Source organism: Petaurus breviceps, unplaced genomic scaffold (genome assembly GCF_028583685.1).
Source record: "Petaurus breviceps papuanus isolate PSGF00001 unplaced genomic scaffold, PetGlider_PUasm1.0 90879, whole genome shotgun sequence".
In the NCBI taxonomy this organism is placed as follows: Eukaryota; Metazoa; Chordata; class Mammalia; order Diprotodontia; family Petauridae; genus Petaurus; species Petaurus breviceps.
In genome coordinates this window covers 11,055,706-11,078,679 of record NW_027187368.1, presented here as the reverse complement: position 1 = coordinate 11,078,679, position 22,974 = coordinate 11,055,706, and the positions used below count along the sequence as shown (strand labels likewise).

General features: G+C 39.3%; 1 protein-coding gene across 4 annotated transcripts in view; it reads right to left on the bottom strand.

Annotated features, from left to right (window-relative positions):
• Positions 1-398: 398 nt before the first annotated feature.
• The window catches only part of TNC (tenascin C), a 116,724-nt gene continuing 94,148 nt past the window's right edge, over positions 399-22,974 (bottom strand). For all 4 annotated transcript variants that reach the window (XM_069073823.1, XM_069073825.1, XM_069073826.1 and 1 more), the window contains 11 exons: positions 22,651-22,773; positions 20,484-20,627; positions 19,247-19,366; positions 17,749-17,892; positions 15,867-15,997; positions 9,559-9,691; positions 8,780-8,931; positions 6,964-7,060; positions 6,191-6,352; positions 3,287-3,450; positions 399-1,158 (listed from right to left, as the gene is read on the bottom strand). In XM_069073823.1, coding sequence (XP_068929924.1) covers positions 1,048-1,158; positions 3,287-3,450; positions 6,191-6,352; positions 6,964-7,060; positions 8,780-8,931; positions 9,559-9,691; positions 15,867-15,997; positions 17,749-17,892; positions 19,247-19,366; positions 20,484-20,627; positions 22,651-22,773 — 1,481 coding nt within the window. In that variant the 3' untranslated portion in view covers positions 399-1,047. The remainder of the gene's footprint in view (positions 1,159-3,286; positions 3,451-6,190; positions 6,353-6,963; positions 7,061-8,779; positions 8,932-9,558; positions 9,692-15,866; positions 15,998-17,748; positions 17,893-19,246; positions 19,367-20,483; positions 20,628-22,650; positions 22,774-22,974) is intronic.

Here is a 22,974-nt window from a genome sequence, read left to right as displayed (position 1 = left end):
TTTTCACTTTTTGACAGGGAAGACAGCCAATTAAACTGAAAAAGGGACCCATTAAATGTACATTTCAGCTGCTTCAGACCAGGGGCTAGCAGTTCACTTCTTTCTTCAAAGCTCCTGTCAACCTTGGCTATTAATGCCTCACCACAGGAATGACTCACATTACAAATGAGACTCCAGTGGCTTAGGGACTCCTCATAGGATGTCAGAAGTGGACAGACCCTTAGAGGTCACTGAGTCCAACCTCCTCATTTTACAGACAATGAAACTTGATTGTTCTTTCTGAGTCCAGGCCCTGTTACAATTAGGTCTCCAAAGCAAGACACATTCTTCCATCTCCTCAAAGATGCTGCATCTTGTAGAACACAGATTCAAAGGAGGAAGAAAGCCCAACAAGTCTATTTAAAAGTAATTGTGCTTTTATTAAAAAAAAATACAATCAGACACTGTCCTGGTGTGTTTTGGAAAGCATGGATCTCTTTAAAAACACTTAGTTTATTATTATTATCATCTCATTATCATTATTATTATTATAATATTAATCATATTAATTGCATCCTTACAGTTGAAATGGTATTCCTTTTCTGATCTCTGTTGTCTGAAATGTAAAAAAAAAGCCTTCCAATGACACACATTTAATTATAGCTAATAATAATAATGATAATTAATTGTACAATTTTGTGTAAAATATGGCTGGTTCTAGAACAAACTACCAATGTACAACCTGCTCCCTGTGCTTCCCCAGAGCCACCCAAGAGAAAGATCCCATGAAATTGTCACTGGAAGAGTTTTGCAGAAACAAACAAACAAACAAAAAAAGCCCCAAAGAAAACTGAAAAGAAAACCCCTTTGAGATCATTGTCTTTGGTGTGAAGGACTTTACCGAAGAGCGTGTGAGATCGGGCACTTTTGCTCATGCTGTCATCAACACTGTGGCCCCGGCAGAGTGTTTGGGGCCAGTGGTTTCAACGCTTTGGTAAGATCCTCTGTTTCTCTGGGCCTCCCTCCCCTCCCCTTTAAATGCTCTTCCCTCTGGTGTCCATGAAGTATTTATGCCCTTTTTCTTCTGCCTTCTAGGTTCCGGAAGTTGCTGGGCCTTAGCTTCATTTCGGCAAACTGGATTGAGTGCTCATGGCCTTTCCAGTGGAACCAGTTAACGCCCTGGGGAAGAGAAAATGGTTCAAGTTGGTTTCCAGTGGGCAGACAACCATCCCATTACCACAGGATCTATAGAGAATATCATGTCTATCAAATCCAAATTCCACTTTATGGATGTGGAAATTGTGGCCCAGAGAAGGGGTGCTCCAGGGTAATACAGGTAGTAAATCACAGAGTTGGAATCTGAGCCCTGGTCTTCTGAATCTAAGCCCATTGTTATTTTCCTAACACCAGGTGTTCATGGATTGAGCAGAGCAAGGTAGATTATACCAAGCATTTCCTTGTACAAAATAGGTATGTGAGGGGAAAGCAGAGCTAAAAATTGTAATATTCACATTATACACAGCCCAGGAAACTCCTCTCCTGCCAGCACAACTCGATGTGGGCCATTCAGGACAGTTATTCCATATGACAAATTGAGCTGTGTAAATTCAAAAGTTCTGCCCCATTCGCTACCTTAAAGCATTGCCTACTTGGTGGGCAATAACAAAAAATTATTGAGAGAACTCTGGGCCTCCAGGTCTTCAAATATATATGTTCCTGTCACCTAGTCCTTTGTATTATTCCTGTTGGGCTCTCTCAGAAACTGAGGCCCAGAGAAGGGAAATGAATTACTAAAGGTAATATAGCTAATTAGTTTCCAAGAATCCAAAGATCGCACCCAGCTATCCTACCTCCAGAGGTCTTTTCATTATATTGTTTTACAGAGACCTAGATTCAAAGTCATGGCTTTGCCAATAACTAGCTGTGTGATCTTAGGTAAATCACTTGATCTCCCCAGGCCTTAGTGTTCTCATCTCTTAAATGAATAAGATGGTTGACAAGATCATTTTCTTTTTAAAAAATTTTTTGTTTTTTGCTTTTTTGGAGGGGGGAAGGCAGGGCAATTGGGGTTAAGTGACTTGGCCAAGATCACATGGCTAGTAAATGTTAAGTGTCTGAAGCCGGATTTGAACTCAGGTCCTCCTGACTCCAGGGCCGGTGCTCTATTCACTGTGCTCTATTCACCTGGCCACCCAGACAAGATTACTTTCAATATCCCTTTTAGCTCTCACATTCTATGCTCTAAGATTTCTTCCAACTCTAACATTATGCATTCTAAAGTCTGTTATAGCTCTAAAATACCTCTCAACTCTTTTATTTTCAAGCTCAGACCCTTCAAGCTCTGACATTCCCTTTTCTCTCAAAGTTAGTTTTGTGTTCCAAGGTCATTTTGGACAAAATATCATGAAGCACTTTAAAAAATTTCGAGCTATTCTGTTACTGCACTGATATCAGAAGACAAGATAAAGCTATGGCATTCTCTTGGATGTGGTGTGATAATACCTAATCTCAGTGTGTTGAAGCAGAATGAGCAATAGCCAGGTACTTGGAAGACCTAGATTCTAGAATCCTGGCCATCCCAACATTGAAGTGTGGGTCTGCAGACAAGTCGCTTTCCTTTTCTGGGTTTCAGTTTTACCATAAGATGAAGGGGTTTGGACAGCGGATTGTATCAATTCTCTCCTGGCTTTTTAATCTCACCACAGGGGTATCCACAGGGATTTTGGTAAGCAAAATCACCAAAGCCCTGATATCCTGAAGTCCCCTTTTGGATAAGCTTCCTCAAACAAGACACTGACTCAGATTTTCACTGACTGGCCCCCATCCCTGCCTTCTGATTGGCCCGGTTAAATTCGCACCTTCTGCATGAAGCCTTTTCTGATCCCCCTAGGTCATCATGTCTTCTGCTACCCTCTATCTGTTGGTGCATAGCTGTTGTCCTGTTATTTCTCACAGCAGGCTGCGAGCTCCTTAGGGGAAGAGGATGATTTTTGTCTTTCTTTGTATTCCCAGCACTCAGTTCAATATCTGGCACCTAGTAAGTACTTAATAAATGCTTATTGTTTTTAAGTATTTTTAGTTCCATATTTACATTTAAGAACACTAAATCCAAGAAAAGTGAAGGAGCCCCCAGAGCCTCAAAGCTAGTAAGTGGTAAAGCCTGGAGTCAAGCCCTGGTATTATGATTTCAAGTTCAATGTTCTTTCTACTCCAATTCAGCACTTATTTAGTCATCATCTCCTAATGTAGATCACTGTGTCAGGCATATCAACGTCCCTAAGTATCATGGCCTTCCAGGAAAACTCACCTGACTGTGATTGTTGTCACCGTACCGGCCCATAAGGTTGACTCGGTGACAATTTTTGTACCAGAAAGCTCCCTTGTAGGACAGAGCACAGTTTGTGATGGCTGAATCTGTGTCCTTGTCATATGTAGAGAAGGACCTTCCATTGTGGTAGGCCATGGAATCACCTGTTTGGGGTAAAAAAAACAATAAGGAAGTGAAAAGCATGAGAATACATTTCTAATTTTGATGGTGAATGGCAAACTTAGGAATGACTAGTTAGAGAAGCAGGAAGCTATTTGACATTTAAAATTGTTATCATGGGGGGTAACTTTGAACTTGGAGACTGCATTATTGTAGTTATGTCGGTGATTCTTAATTGGGAATATTCTGGGCAGTGAAAGAGAAGATAATTTTTCTTTGAAGCTTATATTTTTTCCTTAGGTAATCAGCTTCTTTATTCCCAGTATTTAAACTATTCAGATATTGATCAAGCCACTCTGGAAGATACTCCAGGTTCCAATAATTTAGAGGGTCTGTGACTTCATTGATGTGGATATTCTTTCCTATGAGGTAGCCCATAGCTCATCCATGTCTCTTTATCCTGTGTGACTCTTGTCTACATGTTCCCATGATATATTTTGAATGTTGATTATCTATGTATATATTGACATTCCTAATGTTTAGGTAAATCCTTCTAGATTTTAAGACATTTGTAAAACCATTGGGTAGAATGCACAGATATGTGTCAGATATATATATATATATATATATATATATTCTCTCCACCTATTATCTATACAGTAAATCAAATGGGATGAAGTATATTAAATACTTTGTAGGCCCTAAAGTGCTATATAAGTATCAGATATTGTTAGATATTGATAGAAATATAATATTATTATTGTTTTGTTATTATTATTATGACTATATAGAAACACTGTGGTTTGGTGGCTAGTATCTTGGCTTAGAATCAGCAAGAGCTCCAGTTAAAAGGCCACCTTTAAGACTTACTATCTTTGTGACCTTGGATAAGAGCTCTGTGCCATCAAGTCTAAGTCATAGACCATTTGCCAGTTGACTTTGGTGTAGGGAGCTCCTCATAAGCCTGAAATCAGAGCTCCTCTACATATCTGCTACATGTTGAGCACATTTATTCATCTTACTACTGTATGCTTATTGACAGCATCTCACATGCTTAATACATGTTTGTTGAAGTGAATTAATGTCATATTTCAGTTTGTGGTTTTATCATTGTGGGCCCTGTCTCCCCCAATGCAGATGATGACTGATTTCTAGGGAGCCAACATTCATTCTGAGTTGCTGTTGTTGAGAAGAATTCATCCTTCTGTAATTAATCTGAGGATGAGCCTCTCCTAAAGGAGCTAGGTTCATCCTTTGGCAATAGACAGTTTGTAATTGGGCTCCTTCTCAGCGGTACCTGGCAGAACATGCAGTCCTGTGCTATATAATCTAGGGGAACTCAGGGTCTTCATCACGCTCTGATAAAGCATTGGGGGAGGATGGCGGTGGAGAGGAGAGGTCTGCAGGGAGCAGTCTATCTGCACTCTCCCCTGATACATTAAATGACTATTATTTTTAAGTATCATACTCTCCAGTGACCCTTTGTTAGAAGTTCATTTCTATGGCATCAACCTCATCTACATGTGTGTTCAATTAGCTACTTGGGGGTCTCTTTGGTTTAATTTATTATTTTCTAGTTAAATTTATTGATTTCTACAGACACTTAAGCTTCTCTTCTTGGTTCCATATAAAATGCTTGCTTACTCAATGATTTCAAGATGTGAGACACTCCACTGAAATGATTGAGCAAGTTGTAACAGGGATTCATAGACATTCTTAATAGCTGATGCCATGGAAAGCATGTGAATGACAGGCAGATATTGATGGAATAAGGGTCTGCTTGTGTCTGGTGTGTGCTTTAAAAAAAAGTCTATAATAGTTCTGGAAAAAGCAACCTTATGAGGCTTAGCTTTATGAATGGAAACAATGCTGTGTAGTTGCATTTTCTCATAACTGCAGAACTAAAGAGACAAAGCCAAAGAGCTGCTAGGTGGAGACAATGTTTCTGCCTACTCTGAACATTACACCTCCTGGGTATTTCTGAGTGCTTCTTTAGCATACCTTAAGCCTGAGAATTTTTCCATTTACAAAAAGATTGACAGGTAGCAAAACTAAGGGTACTTGATGTGATATTAGAACCAAAAGGGCTCCTAATTTGGTCTTTAGTTTTCTTTATGACCATGTAGCCTCTCTGTGAATTGCAATCCCATCATTTCTTTCTACCCAACTAGACTCACCCTTGCATTTGTTCCCCTTGGGATTTTGCATAGGTATCCCCTGCATAAAAATATGGCTTTCCTTTTGAGGGTTACAATGTTCTAGTAGTAAGAAATGAGGGCATTTCATCAGCCCCTCAGATTCTTTCCAAGATGCAAAGATGATTTAACTAAATCAGCTTCAGTGCGAGCATGCATTCACCTTGAATTGTTTTTTTTAATGGTAGATGGCTTGCATGGTACCATCTACCAGCTTCCCTTGTAACACCTGTTGTGATCAGTAGCACGCATACTCCATTGTGCTTTGATTCAGAGTTGGAACATGAAGCAGAGTGAAGGCTACTTCAAACCTCAGAAAAATTCCTCTGGCATTAAGTGGTATAAGATGTTTCAATCAAAAATTCCAGGGAAGGAATATTGTCCTAAGTTCATTGGGTTGAAAAGTATGTCTTTACTTATAATGAATTCTGAGTCTTAATGACTTGCACCAATCTATGACATTTTAGTACATTGTATGTTCTTAAATACCAACCTTAGCCTTTCTGGTTTGAAAGGATGAGAAGATCTGCCCAAGAAGCCACACTATAAACTTCCATTGTTTACATATTAAAACCCACTTGGGCCCTACCTGCTGTTCCACTGTATCCATCCACCTTCAACTTATAGCGGGACTTGGCATCTCCAACACTGAATTTATCATAGATGGCGTAAGCTGTCTCACCATGATCCTGGAGGTCTACCCTTAATTCATACTGCCCCTGGTCAGTGATTTTGTGAATGTTATCCAGCCCTGTTTGGATAAGAAAGCTTAATGAATGGATAGGAAACCAGGGACCATCCTCTTTCCTTTAACTTCCTTTACTTTGCAAAGGGACAAGGATACGTCTAGTACTCTCAGAAAATTCAAGCATTGGTTTCTGCACATAGTAGGCATTCAGTACATGCTTAAATAAATGAATTTAAGGATGAATTCACTTTTTTTTAAAGCAATTGAGGTTAAGTAACTTGCTCAAGGTTACACGGCCAGTTATTTCTGGGTGTGGTGCTAAGTATCTGAGCCCGGATTGGATCCCCAGGTCATTCCCACACTGGGGCCAGTGCTCTTACTCGCTGAGCCACCTGGCCACCCCAATGAATTCACTTTTAAGACAGAAGAATAAAATGCCCCTCTTTAAATGGCACCTTTAACACTCAAGGCCTTTTAACTGAATTTGTTTTTAAAGGGATATTTGGTCTTTGTATATTTACTAGTGGTGGTATTCCTTCGTTTTATTAAACTTTTGTCTCCACATGACAATTTTTCCAAAAAAAAAGGGGGGGTAGAAGAGAGATATTAGGGGGTTTCTTGATGATTTCTGCCTTTCTCAGACATTAATCATACAATGGTCAGGGAAGGTTTACCAAGCCAAAATTCATCTCTGAGCTTCCCAAATCCAGCAGCATAGGTTCTCCAATTCTGGTAGAAATCTTGACGTCCATTACTACGTCGCAAAAATACCTACAAAGGCAATAAAAGTATCTTTGAATGTTAATGCAATTGAAGGAAATGGCTCACAATTATAGTGTCTTAATATTTGTAACGATCTTTCTTTAACAGCCCCATGAAATATGTAGTATAAATATTATCACTCCCATTTTACAGACAAAAGAAATGAAGGCTCCAAAGGATTTTGATTTGCCCTTGGTCACAGCGATTAAGGGGAAGAACTGGGAATTAAACTCATTTTTTTCTATTTCCAAATCCTCTCTTCTTTTCTTTGTCCCATGCTGTTCTCCACAGAGCCTAGTTTTCTTATCTGTAGATTGGGAAGGATAATACCAGGTCTACCTCATGCACAGGGATGTTGTGAGACTCAAATGAGATACAATATGTGAAAGCCCTTTAGAAAGTATAAACCACAATACAAAAGTCAGTCAATTAGTCAACAATCAGGCAGGCATTTATTCAGCACCCATTTTATGCCAGGGACACTGAGTCACATTATCATCATTTTCATTGACAACTGAAGTTCCAATAAAGAATGTGATTGAAGCCATAGCAAAAAGGTCAACTGCTCTGTTCCTGATGATGATGAGCCTTCACTTACATCAGCCCCTGTTTCAAGTGTGGGCTACAAGGCACAGCCATCGGTGCTCTGTACTCTCTCCGAGCCTCCTCTTCTCATATGATTGTAATGCTCTATGTTGGCTCTCATTGACAAAAGTCCCTACCTAAAGGTCCTGTTTGTTTGTCCTGACTCACCATCATAGAGCTAAAGGCATGAAAATACCCCTCCCCTCTTTCTTCTTTCAGATCCCTGCCCCCCACCATGGGGACACTGAGAAATAATTTATGCAAGAATTCACTAGTTGTTCTCCCTAATAGTCTAATTATAAATATTTAGGGATGTGACTTTATTGGAATTATTTGTAAATTTGTTGCTATTTTTTTAATCTTGTACAATTTTCAGAGGAATAGTTCCGTTTGTGTGTGTGTGTGTGTGTGTGTATTTTAAATCTTCTGAGAATAAGCAAGTTTATTAATCTTTCAATTGCCTCCTTATAGCTAAGATGAAATTTATTTTTGTGAATAATCAACACAGTTTCCCCAAAGTCTAAACTATTCTACTATCATAAGAAGACCTTGGAGAGCCTGTGTAGAAATGTGGCGACATTTGATCTGAGGATAAGAAAGACCTCAAGAAGTTTCACAATGGATTGTGCTTATATCCAGGGAGAAGTAAACACAGGAGAATGGCATTGAGAGTTTCCTTCCTGCTGTCTTACTGAGTCACTGATGACTTTCTCTTGAACTTCAACTCCTTTGAAGACTAATTGTTAGTTGGAGCTCCACCATTTGTCTTGGCTTCTATTTATGGTGTCCCCTTCTCAACCTCCTCTCCTCAACCCCTATTCTACCTCAGATGCTAGAGTCTGTCCCTCCAAAATGAAGGTAAGTTCCTTGAGGGCAGAGAGTGTTACATTTTTGTCTTTGTATCACTAATGCTTAGAACAACGCTTGATATCTAATAGGTACTTAATAAGTACTCTCTGATTGATCAACTAGTTTGTTTTCCCGGGATATTATTTAGGAATAAAATTCTTTTAGTTGCTGGATACAGATAAAAGAGGACACTGACTCCTGGACACATCTGCACTGAGAGCTTAGTATTGCCATGATGATATTACATCTAGAAAAATGGAGGTGAGACATATGATCTGCTTCATTTATACTCACAATCCATCCACCTCCATCAGAGGTCATGTCACAGAAGACATTTAATGCCTGGGCCTTATCTCCATTCAGATAGATAGTGTAGAGGCCAGAGGCTGTTTCTCCATTCAGCATTGTTTGTGAACAGTCCTTGGGATATGGGTAGAGGAGTCCAACTGTGAGCCAAGAACACAGAAGAAAAAATTCTTATAGAGTGGACTGATTTAGATGAAGTGAGAAGATGGAGGGACAGAGAAGAGTTTAATCAAACTTAAATCTTGCTTATCAGAAAATTACAGAATCTTGTTAGAAGATACTTTAGAAGTCATTAAGTTCAACTTTCTGCCCAGTGATGAAATCCCTTCTGAAACATTAATTCACTGAATCTCAGAGCAGGAAAGGACACCAGAGATCATTCCGTCTGACACATTCCTAACCAATTACAATTTATGGTATTTACAATATCCCCTATAAATGGGCACATAGTTCTGTTTAAAGACCCCAAGGTGGGGAAACCTATTGCTTCTATGGGTAGCACACACATTCGACTTTTGGAGAGCTCTGCCTATTAGGAGGTTTTTTCCTTACATCGAGCCAACTTCTGCCTTCTTGCAGCTCATTGCTCATAGTTATGCCCCCTGGGCTTAGGCAGAACAGGTCTAATCCCTCTACTTTATGAGGCAGCCTATTCTGTTTATGAATAACTAATTGATAGAAAGCTATTTATGCTTGAGCTGGGAAATACTAACAGAATTAACCCCACCATGTATGATCTTCTTTCCATTTGCATTTATACTTCTTACTTGTTGTGAAAATGGTCTGAATGAGTTTACTCCTCAGGGCTCCCTTCAAGGCCTGGATCTTGGCTGTATAGTGCGTGGATGGGCTCAGCTCTGTCAGGCTATAGGTGTCTGTGTCAGGTCCCAAGATGACTTCCTAGGAAGACAGTAAACAACTTTAGGCTTTTTCCTTCTTTCTTTTTTATTTTTCAAAGCAGAGATCTCCATCGAATAGAACTGATCATTAACTTGTGTTCTTAGAATGTTTTCCTTTATTATTGATAGTATTTTCTCTCTCTGTTTTCAGTTCTTGAATCTATAATTTTATTGTTTTTCCTTGAAAGCATGTGTGGACATATACATGGATATGTAGAGATATGTATACGTGTGTATGCATTTGGCTGAATCTGTGATTTTCATTATTAATTCTCGAAGAGAACCAATGACATCACAAGGGTAATGTCTTGACTTGTGTGTGAATTGGATTTAAGTAAGGCAGAACTGAACAAAATCATCAGCCTAAAATTTCATTTGTGTAAGGAATCTCTGGTGAGGAAACTCCACCCACCAGCACAGATCAGCCACCCATGTGTTCAGTCCGTTGCCACAGCAACTTCTTGCGTTGGTCCTTTTTCCCCCATTCACACAGTCAACGCCATCTTTTGGGCCCTTACCTCTGGCCTGCACTATTGCAATAGCTTGCTGATTGATTGTCTCATTGTTAGTATCTCCCTTCTCTGTCCCTTTCATACAATCTCCCAATGCTACCCTTTACTGAAATATCTCTAGTGACTCTTTTCTGTTTTTGAGATGAAATACAGACTTCAGAGTCCTCTACAATATAGTCCTAACCTGTAATTATAGATCCAAATCATATTGTTCCCCTTCATAATTCACTCTTCAATGAAGTCCTACTAGGATGCTAATTTTTCTTGACCATGACATTACATTCTACCGTGTTTCCCCAATAATAAGACCTATCCCGAAAATAAGCCCTCCCCTTACTGTGTAAGATTCCTCTAAAATAAGCCCTCCCCCGAAAATAAGCCCTATTGAGATTGCTACTGTAGTGAAGGTGATCCCCTGTGCTACACACTACATTACGGTACCCTCTGTATGCACTGTCCCTCCCCCCCCCAGTTGAAACGCATGTTACGTTCCGAGCTGCATCCAATCAGAGCTGCAGCAGTGAGCGCGTCATCCTGTTCTTCCCCAGTGATTTGCTTATTGAATAAAGGTACATTTTTTTGTTCACATTTACCTGTTTATTAAACTTGCTGTCACTGTTCATTAAAATAAGCCCTCCCCTGAAAATAAGCCCTCTGGTGTTTTTCTGTCCAAAAAAAATAATAAGACACTGTCTTATTATCGGGGAAACATGGTATGGACCATTTGTATGCCTTTGTACTGTCTGCCTCACCATACCTGGAGTCTACTTTCTCCTTACTCTAGCGTCAGGTGATGTACAACTGCCAACTGTATTTGTCTTGTTTTTGTATCTTGTATTTGTCTGTTTCCATGTTGTACCACCAGTAGACTTTAAGCGCCTTGAGGGAAGGCACTATTTTCATTTTTGTCTTTTTTGGTTTATTTTTATATCTCCAAGTCTAGTAAGTATGTAATACATATACACTTAATTGAACTCACGGATGGGTAGGGTTTTGAAAAGCAAAGATAGCATTCTTTTCAAGACATGTAATTGAGTAAATGACATTGATTGGCAGGCACATTGGCACATAGGTTGCATTTAGGACAGTAGTAGGAGATAGGACTGGAAGGACAGAATGGGGGAGTTTGAATGGATCCTACAGTTTAGTGGAAGGTACAGAACTAAGTGAATGATTAAAATACCATTTAGTAGCCCTTCAGGGAGATTCTTCTGGAAGTGTGTGTAGACTAGATTGGAAAAAGCAGTGGGTGGAGCTAATGGGACCTATGAGGAAGCTATGGGAATAGTCTAGATAAGGGCTAATGAGGAAGTGGTGATTTAGGTTTTAACTGGAGGTGGCCATGGATTGAGTGTTACAGACCATCTTCTTCCTAAACATGGAGACACAGCCAGGAGGGTAGCTCTTTGGCACAGATGATTGCTCTTTCTGGCAACACATTAGCTGCCATTATAATTTGAAAATGGCATTGTGGACTATTTCCTTGAGTTCTTCTGAGCTCATCAGTATGTTTTCAGGATAGCTTCTTTTTCCCCCTCTCCCAACCGTGACACATACAGAACTGTATATGGAAAGAAAACTGGCTCTAGAGTCAGAGAACCTGGGTTCAAGTTCCACCTCTGATACTGCCTACTTTGGTGACCTTGGAAAAGTCACTTACCCTAGATGTCATTTTCCTAATCTATAAAATAAAGCTAATGGGCAATCTGGCATCTGAGGTACCTTCCATTTCTAGGTGTATGACACAATGTACTAGAATTTAATTCTGGCATCCAGGGATTGGATTAAGTGTAGCTCATTGCTCCTTTTAAAAACCAAAGAAATTCCAAACAATCACTAGTTAAACCATCAAAGCCCATAGATTTTTTATGGTTTGTGCAGTAAGCAATGAGTCAACTACTGTCTGATCAGCCCCTGTAGGGAGAATGTCTTTGAAAGGGAAGAACCTTCAAAATACATGGGGAGATCATATCTAGGGAAAGGGCAGGCTTCACGAAAAGTTGGTTGGGGTCCCATGCTGTGGGACGCAGTAGAAAGAGCATTAGAGATAGAGTCAAAAGATTTGTCAGTTAGCTGTATGTCATTACATTTCTACCACAGAAGCGGGTTTTAAAAGATGAAATGAGGTAATATGTGTGAGCTGGTTTGAAAAACAGAAAGGGCTATGCAAATATAAGGTGGTATTTTTTGTATTAATAAATTAGCTCTTGTGTTAAATCAACCCAATAATTCAACAGATATTTATTAATTATATTTTATTTTATTTTTGCTTTTTGGAGGGCAATTGGGGTTAAGTGACTTGCCCAAGGTCATATGGCTAGTTTTTGTGTTAAGTGTCTGAGGTCAGATTTGAACTCAGGTCCTCCTGACTAGAAGGCCGGTGCTCTATTCACTGCGCCACCTAGCCACCCCTCAACAGATATTTATTAAGGACCAACTGTGTGCAATTTACTGTTTAAGTCTCATCTCTTTCTAGCTGTCTATCTGTCTGTCTGTCTATCTGTCTGTCTATCAGTCTGTCTGTCTACCTACCTTTCTACCTACCTACCTATAAATTTGTAAACATATGAGAAGGCAAACATTTCAGAGGTGAAATCCTAAATGAAATACACCTTACTTTTCACTGATGCTATGACCATTCCCTCAAGAGATTGCTTTGGAACAGATGGCTATCTAGATAAACACTCATAGCTAGTGAATAGATTTCCAAAGCTGGCTAGATACTTCAGGAATGATACTGGTAATAATATACCAGAAGGAGAATGAGCCCTTGGCTCACCTCATTTGAATTATTTTAATGTTCTTTGCTGTGATAATTGGCCATGTCTAACAAATTCTAGTGAATGAATGATTATTGATTAAGTGCTAATGAATAACTTAATAGTTCTAGAGACACCTTCAAGAAGGAAATTATCAATTTGATGAAGTTTTATCTCCTCCCCTCCTCCTCCCCGCCAAAAAAGAAAAACCAAAGTCTCAAAGGATTTTCTTATTAATACTGTGAAGCCCCTCTGAGAAATTACCCTATGCTATTCATTCATTCATTCATTCATTCATTCATTCATCTACCATTCATTAAGCACCGAGTCTGTGCTGGGTGTTAGGAAGATTAAAAAAAAATTAGAGAAGATGCTATGATGTATCTTAGTTTAGTAGATCCTGTTGATAAATGATAAGAAAAATACAGATAGATAACTATAATATGGAATATTATATCAAATATACATTATAGTTGTCATGTACCATGCAATCCCCCTTTTCAGTCTTTTTTATTATATTCATTGTGCTTTTCAATCAAAATAGAAATTATGCCAACACTATAGTTCTCCATCATTTACTATTTTTTGAATAGGATTTGCAACATTGGGTCCTGAATGTATCTAGGACAGGTTATAAAAATATCCCTAGCTATTCATTTAATATCCGTGAACTTCCTGAGTCCTTCATTTATGTTACCTTGAATGTATATGAACAAGCTGCCTTATTCATTACATTGTAACCAGATAGTTGCTTATCAGTTGCCCATAGCTGTTTTAGGAAAAGCTTTTCTAAGCAATTTAGAGACAGGTTGGTATTAGGATAATGACCAAATGAATAAATGACTGACTGAATGAATATCATTATCCTTTTCACATGACTTTATTTTATAAAACCTTGAAAGCCATCTCTAGATGTATGATCTTGTATAGCTTAGGATACTGATTTTCTTAGATTTTTAACTGCATCTACCTGAGGAAGAAAATTAGATAGGGAAAACAAAAGGCAATGGACAGATGCTTGGTGGGGGGCAGCTAGGTGGCACAGTGAATAGAGCACCAGCCCTGGAGTCAGGAGGACCTGAGTTCAAAGCTGGCCTCAGACACTTAACACAAAGAAACTAGCCTTGTGACCTTGGGCAAGTCACTTAATCCCAATTGCCCTCCAAAAAGCAAAAAAAAAAAAAAAAAGATGCTTGTTGGGTATAAATAAGCTGTGGCATATAACCAATGATGACTTTTCTGCAAGAATAGGTATCATCAAAGACATGTTTAATTGGAAAAGGAGGTGGCTTGGCCATATAATAACATATGGAGAGCTTGAACCAGAGGAAGTTTACCAGTGCACTCGGAAAATTCTCCAGGGAGGTCACCAAAAGACAAGGACAAGAATGACACATATTACAAAAGTATAGATGGGTGGGTTGTGCACTGATGGGGCAATATGCACATATGCAACCACAGATCCACTGACTGATCACTGTAACAAAAGGAAGAAGCTAGTACTACTTCCTTAGATTACCTTGAAATTTACCTCATCGTATCATACCTTCTTTAGTAATGAAATTTCAAGTAAAATTATGAATTTTTTTACATTAAAGATAATTAGTTACTTTTTTCCTATACCTAAAATATATTTAATGTTAATGAAACTTTTTTTAACATCTTAAAAATGTATGTGTTTCTGTAAAGAGGCAGAAGAGGAAATATTTCTGTCCTCAGTAAAACATAAAGTGCCCAAGCACCACCAAGTTCAGGGAGGGTCTACAGGATCTGGAGTTGAGTAGAAAGGAGAGAGCACTAGACTTTGAGTCAAGAGACTTGAGTTTGAGACCTAGTTCCAACACTTATTGGCTGTGTGGCCCTTAAACCAGTCATTTTTCCATTGTTTCTGACTCTCTGTGACCCCATTTGGGGTTTTCTTGGCAAAGATACTGGAGAGTTTTGTCATTTCTTTCTCTTGATTATTTTACAGGTAAAGGACTGAGGCAAACAGGGTTAAGGGACTTTCCCAGGGTCACACAGTTAGGAAGTGTCTGAAGTCAGATTTGAACTCACGAAATTAAGTCTTCCTGGTTTTAGGTCCAGCACTCTATACACTGCATAACCTAGCTGCCCCCCAGTGTGGTCCTTCGTAAATCACTTAATTTTCTGAGCCCCGATTTGGGAAAAACAATTCTCACTATGGGGATAACGCTACTTATATCTCCTACTTCAAAGAGTTGTCGTGGTAATAACGATGATGGTGATGATAAGATTAATGATAGCTAGCATCTACATAGCTCTACAATGTGCCAAGTATTGTACTAAATGCTTTATAAATATTAACTAATTTCATCCTCACAACAACCTTGGGAGGTAGGTGCTACTATCTCCATTTTATGGTTTAGGAAACTGAGTCAGACAGAGGTTAAGCGCCTTGACCAAACTAGTAAGTGTTTTTGGTCAGATTCAAACTCAGGTCTTCTTGCCTCTAGGTCTAGAACTGTTCACTGTACCACCTAGCTGCCTCCAAATAAGGAAAGTACTTTTTTTTTACTTCTTTATAGGATGAGTTCTTGTTATATAATAATAACTAACATTTTATAAAGTTTTAAAGCTTGCAAAATGCTTTGCATATAATACATTATTTGATCCTTACAACAACTCTATGAAATAAATATTCTTCTTATTATTATACCCATTTTATAGATGAAGACACTAAGGGTAAGAGAGTTTAAATAATTTGCCTAAGGCTACACAGCTAGGAAGTGTTTGAGACAGAATTTAAACTTATCTTCCTGACTCCAAGTACAATACTGTATCTACCATATCAGCTACCTGCTTATTTCTCTTTTACATATGAAACAATCTGAATGATAAATAATGTCAGTGGCAAGTTGTTCAGAAAATTCAAACACAATTGTACCTTGATGGTTCCATCCACAGATTCATAGATGAGGAGATAACCAGTAACAGGTGCACGAGGAGGCCTCCATTTTAACACCGCTGTTTCTGATTGAACCTCAGTTGCCACCAAATCTCTTGGAGAATCTAGGTCTAGAAAAGACAAGGTATTTAATAACAAAGGAGGCAGAATGATGCATTAGAGCATCCTTGGGATGGGAACCTGGAGATGTCTATTGTCAATCTTACTCCTTTACTAACTCACTGCAGGACCTTGCTCAAGCTCTTTCTCTCTGTGGGCTTCAGTTTGCTCCCCTTGGAAGATGACAGAATTGAACAAATGATCTTGAATATCCCTTCCTGTACTCATATATTCTATGACAAATAATGTCTGTGATGGTTCCTGAAGGGGGCTAATGGCAGGGAAGATGGCAAGATACCAGTGCTGAGTAGACTAGGAAGACTCAGGACATCTAGGTCTTGCCAATCATTTATGATAAGCCGTGACTTGCTTAGATAATACAGATCTAAGGTCAATGTGAAATATTTGCTTAGGGGTGTTTAAAAAATGTTTTTGTGGGTAAATTGAATGGGCTATCTGAGTAGTTTATATTTCTGTACTTGTTCATGGAATCCTGAATTCTTCATGAATTATATGTGGGCAAGGTAAAGGCTGTCCTACGTTCAGAAAAAAAATAAATTGATTGTGACTAGAAATAGTTCTGTAGAACAAACTTTCTATTGGTCATTGTAGTAAACTGGTCGTAGATTTAGGCTTTGTCTATTTTCTGTAACATATTAGGATTCTAGAGCTAGGAGAGACCTTGGAAATCATCTGATCTATGCCCCTTTCCCTACCCTTAACTTTACAAAGGCAAGAACTTAATATGGAGAAATAAATGATGTGAAATCCATACAACCACATGGACCAGTAGCATAGTTCTCATTTTGGTTTTGATTGATATCCAATACTGAAAAGAAGAATTTACAGGGCAGTCACATAATTTCCCAATCGAAATCCCCTCTTCCAGAAATGTATAGAATAAAAGAATCTTGGAGTGTGAGAACTGGAAGCCATCTTAGAGTATATCATATGTAAATCCCTTTATTTTGCAAATGTAAAACCTGAAGCCCAGAGAGGGAAAGGACTTGTCCAAGGTCATACAGGGAGTTTGTAGTACAGCCAGGACTAAAATTATCTGAGTTCCATACTGACCAGAGGATCTATTCTCTTCACAAAGCCCTTAGAACTTTGGAATAATTGGTCTTGGAAAGGGGAGGTAGAAGTATGCTGATGGAGGCATAAATTAAAATCTCCTTGAATTTCTTCAGGAGCTTCCCTACTTGCTGCCTGTGTGACCATAAATAGCTAGCAGCATCTGGACCTTAGTTTTCCTCATCTGTAAAATGGAGACTTGGTCTTAGTGATCTGTAAGGTCCCTTTCCTTAAGCCCTAAAATACTGTGAGTCTGGCAAAAAGGACAGGTGAAAATTGGTGTTGGCACTTACCTCTGAGGAATAAGATCTGGGAGAACATAGTCATCATTTTCCTTAAAGTTCACGAATATATTGTAATGTATAAAAGTATAATGGGCACTTGGGAAAACTTGCTTACAAAATTCCCTTCAAATGTTTTCCTGCACATAGTATAAGTTTTTAAAATGCTGGTGTTAGGGTCAAAGTGGGCTGATCTCTACTTAAAGGGCTTTCTATTTATGAATTTTCTCTAGTCCATTGAGAGAACAAGTTTATTTCAGTTAAATGATGAATAGGCTTGTAGTGTATTTTTTGATGTCTTTAAAGAATAGGCATCAATGGTTTCTGTTACTGCTGGTGAATGCAGTTTAACACAGGATAAAAGGAAGGATTGGTCTCTAGGTGAGGTTGTTGACATTAATTAGTACCTGTTGTGAAGTGAGTGGTGATTATGGAACTTTTCTGTGGCCCCTTCTCTGCAAAGATCCTTAGCGTATACTCTGTTGCAGGCTCAAGGTCATTCAAAGCATATTCCACTGTGTTCCCAGATACCGTTTGAGTCACTTCTGGCACTAAACATCAAAGACATGAATAGGGACAGTTAAAGTACAGTTTGAGACATTAACCGTATTGGAAAGCAGAAAACTCAGCTCCTTCGAAGATGAAAACCTCTACTGACCCTCTGGGGAAATCCAATTTGATTTCTGAAGGGACTAATATGCATACATTTCTCTCCAGTCTGATACAAAGGATTTATCATAATGAAATTGGATTTTTCTGGGCATGAAATCAGAAGGTGAATTTGGGGACAGAAGATGCTTTCCACATGTTGCAGAACTGAGTAGTTTTTTAACCAGGCAAACTTTAAAAAAAAATGGAAGGCAGTATAATAACTTTGCAAGTAGATTTCCCAGTCCTTAGGTCTACAACACCTGCACTATTTCCTGCCTTCTTCCATGGGCCAGTTACCTCATTCTCCTTAATTGCTAACCGTTTCCAATAGTTTGACACTCTTAAATCAACAACAAGTGGAAGGACCAAAAATATCTACTTGAGGAGCCATAATTAGTCATCTCCCTTCATCTTCCCCACCCAAGACACAGTCCCATGAAAACCAAACCACAATGATATAGATGTTAGAAATATATCTTTTATTCCTGCCCTCCCGATTTTCATTAGGTTCACCATGATTTCTTTTGGGTCTTGGTTCTAAGAATCAACATTTATTCTCTTGGTTTGGATTTCTGGGATTATAAGAAAATGTCCTAGGGAGTCAGAAAAAAAAAATCTCCCTTTCTTTGCCTGCACAGATCATTCTTTTTAGTAGTTGCAGAGAGGAAGAATTTAAAAAATCAAAATCAAAGCTTGCTGCTGCTGACTTCTGGGGACTCTATGTGCAGTGGTGGTGTATTTCGGCCTTCCCAGATCAGCTTTGGTCTGTGGACCAAGCTTCTGTGTCTTCCACTTCCTCTGCTGGACGTGAGTGATGTCCAGAAAGCCATCCTCTTCCAAGAAGCCCCTTCACTTTGATCAAATTATATGGTCTCCATGTAGGCCAGAGGAGAAACTAGAAAACCTGAACAATTAGAGAGATGCTAGAGATTTTCTTTTCATTTTTTTTTCACCTGGAGGGAATGTTCCTACTGAATTCACTTGATGAAATCACAATATTCTCCTGCTTTGCTTAACAATAAGCAGAGGAGTATGGGTAAAATATTCTAATCTTCTGATAGTCTCAGTCAGGATTACTGAAGAAAAAAAATGTAGGCTTGGGAACAATGTCCTGAAATGCAAAATTACTGACCTTCTGAGCTATTGTTCTTTCCTAAATATGGCAGTGAAAAGATGAAATTTCTGGTGGGATAAGAGAAATAAGTTTTAAGTGCCACAGAAAGAAGGGTGAGGAACTTTGCCATTTGCCATTACCTTTCTCCCCAGTGTAGGAGATGACATAGCTGTCCACAGTAGCAATTGCTGGCTGCCACATGGCCAGGGCTTCGGAGTCAGTGATATTAGCTGCTACCAAGCCTGAGGGCCCATCCAGAGCTGAAGAGAAAGAGGGAGCTGTGTCAGAGCTGGGAAGGTATGAAACTTTATTTCCTTGTTTTCCAAATAAATTTAACATGCTATCTATTGACATTTCTGGCTCTAGTATTCTCTGGCCTAATATTCCTTTCAGCCATAATAGTCCAAGTTCTCACATTTAATAGCAGTATTCATATTGCCCTTTGAGGTTTACAAAGCATTTGATATGTACCATCACTTTTGATCCACATAACCATCTTGTAAGGCAGTTGCTATTGTGATCCCCATTTCAAACATGAGGAAACAGTTAATAGTCAACAATAATCAATAAACATGTAATAAGTACCTACTATGTGTCATGCACTGTGCTAAATGCTGGGGTTACAAATACGAATAAGTGTCTTAAAAAACTTACAATTGAATGGGTGGGGGAAGAAAAAGAAGCTGAAAAGATCAGGAAGAGGGGGACATGAGAGGTAATTAGAGGTTAAGTGACTACTTATCCAGGGTGATATAGCCACTAATTGTCTGAGACAGAATTTGAGTTCATTTCTCCCTGGTTCTAAATACAGAACTCTATCCACTATTCCTGAAGGCAACTAGGTGGGCCTAGAGTTAGGAAGAGTGGAGTTCAAACCTGACCTCAAATACTTAGTCGCTATATGACCCTGGGCAAATCAGTTAGCTCTCTCTCTGTCTCAGTTTGCTGAAATGTAAAATGGGAATAATAATAGTACCTACCTCACAGGGTTGTTGTGAGGTCCAAATGAAATATGGCTTATAAAGGGCTTAACACAGTGTCTGGTACACAGCAGGCACTTAATAAAGGCACGGTTCCTCCCCTGTCCCTTCTAGTTGCCTTCTAGATTCTCCTGTGCTAGCTACGGCCAGTTTTGTTCCCTGTAGTGAGCTGATCCTTTCATGGAATAGTAATGTTGCAGGGGAATCTTGAGCACCTGGCACAGTATGATGTATATAGTAGGTGCTTAATAGGTGCCACTTTTTAAAATTTGAGGGGGCCGTCAAGAGTTAGGGAATGAAAGATGTACTGGGTTGCAAATATCCTCTGGTGCTATGATATGAGACAGGATGCTGTCAGAAAAACGAAGAAAGGACATTTTGTTTAATGACACGGTACCTGTTGTGAGAGTTCCTGTCACAGGCTCACTTTCCTCAAAGCCCTTGATTGAGATGATACTGACAAGATATTCCACTCCAGGCATCAGTCTCACCAGCCCAGTCTGAGTCTTGCTTCCATCCACTGTCACCACTGAAGGTGTTCCTGGAACACAGCAAAAGAAACAGGCATCAGATGAGCCCCGGGGGAGGCTGGAATCTGTGCTCCCCTTTGAGGTAGCTGTCCACACACACACACACACACACGCACACACACACACACACACACACGCACACACCAGCCTGTCTTTGAAATGCAACTATATGTTTTTCTAAAAAAGAAATTATTTCCTTAAGCTATCATTTGCTCCCAGCTTTCCAGTGGAGAAGCTTTATTTTCTAAAAATGTTTTTTCCATTGGTACAAATGCCAAAAATTCTTAGTCTGGAAAGAAAAAAAAAACTATAAAGTTTCAACAAACTTAAAATGGCAAGTCTTCTTTCAGGAGTAGGTTGGCATGTGGTACAGTTTATTTTTTTCTTCCCAGAAAATCTTCCAAACTGTCTCTGTATTAGATATTTTATCCATCAGACATGTTGGCCTTGGTGTTATGAACATACAGGTTTCTGCCTGAGAAGTTCCCATCACCAGCTTAAATCAAATGAGATAACATATACAAAGTACTTTGTAGACCTTAAAGTTCTATATAAAGGTGGACTATTATTAAATATTATTAACTCGGGAATTGGGATTCTGTGGATACCATTAGACACTATATAGGGGAAGAAAGTGATTGTATTTGGCCTCTTCTTTCTTCTGGTCAACAAGAATGAAAATTTTGCAGCATCTCATTTCTATGTGCCTTTTTTCATATATGTGAATGGAATATTTAATTGTTGTAATGGTGAGTGGAGGGGGGTCCATAATAAAATCTTTAGGTGCTTTTGCCCAGAACAAAGGCATTTGGGGGCATAGGGCCCTATGGGATTACTTTGTAAGAAAAGTAAAATGACTCTTCTACAGGTGGCCCTGTGAGTTGCCAGATACCTTTTCCACTTTGGGGGATGAGCTGGAGGAGTCTACCCATTGACAGACATACAGTTTCTTCAGATTAGGGGCCTTTAGGGAGATAGGTCCCATAATTAATACCAAAGCCTTTATCTTACTAGTCTCAAACGACCAACATTTGGGTGTTATTAATGGAAGCCTACAATATCTTCAACCTGTGAGATAAATGAGGAGGAGGTTGTTGAATGAGTTCATACTCTGAGGAGGGGGTTAGATTAGACGGCTTTTAAAGTACCCATCCCTCTTGCCTTTCCTTAGTCTCTCTGCTGACCCAGGATTTCCCAGACTCCATACCAGGGGGCCTAATGGGAAGAGTGGAATGCCTGCTCATACTACTTGTATGAGCTGGGAGTCACCAACTGTGGTGAAATAGAGGACTACCACTCCTGGCATTTGCCTAAGGTATTCTGGGCCTTATCAGCTGCCTTGATTTTCCTTCCTTTTGATTCACAAACACTGTACATTACCATCTGATCTGCTAATGTACCCTAAGGACGCTTGGACCTTGCTGTCTGCTCTGTAGCTGGACTTGTATTTGTTGTCTCCCCCAATTAGAATATAAACTCCTTGAAAGCAGGGGTTGTCTTGCTTTTCCTATTTGTATCCTTAGTACTTAGCATAATGCTTGGCACATCGTAAGGTTCAATAAGTACTTTTCATTTATTCATTCATCCATTCATCCATCCACTCATTCATTTTTCTTTTCTTTTTTTTTTTGAGGGGAGAAGGCAAGGCAATTGGGGTTAAGTGACTTGCCCAAGGTCACACAGCTAGTAAGTGTGTCAAGCATCTGAAGCCAGATTTGAACTCAGGTCCTCCAGACTCCAGCGTCAGTGCTCTATTCATTGTATTACTTAGCTGCCCCATTCATTCATTCTTCCATCCATCCATCCATCCATTGATTCATTCTTCCATGCTGACTTTCTAAGATTCTACAGTTTACCAAGGTCATTTAATATATTAGCTCTCTCAGAGTTAGTCTCAAAAAGGGGGGAAACAGGAGGAATTTTCTTCCCTTTGGCAAAGATGAGAGATACACAACAAATCAGGTTCCTTTTACTGATTCACCCTAAATTTTCAGGCTCCCCCGATTCTTTCCTCTTTGCCCCAGACTCTCTCACCTCCTGCAACGGGGACATATGTGATCCGGAAGCTCTGCACCTGTGAAGTGGGTGCCGTCCAGCTAACAGTGGCAGAGTTTTCAGTGATGTCAGAGAAGGAGATTTCTTTTGGTGATCCCATGGCTGAAAAAGACAGAGCACAACAGCAAATGAAAAAGCAGTCTGAAACTCTGCCTAGAAGTCAATCATTCTTCCTATGACAGCAGTCATTCTTAGCATTTTATCCTGAGAAAGTGAACCATAGAAATTTCTGTCCATGTGGAGTCCTGCAGATGCAAAATTATTTCATCTGAAAATAGAATTGGGATTTTATTAAAAGTATGA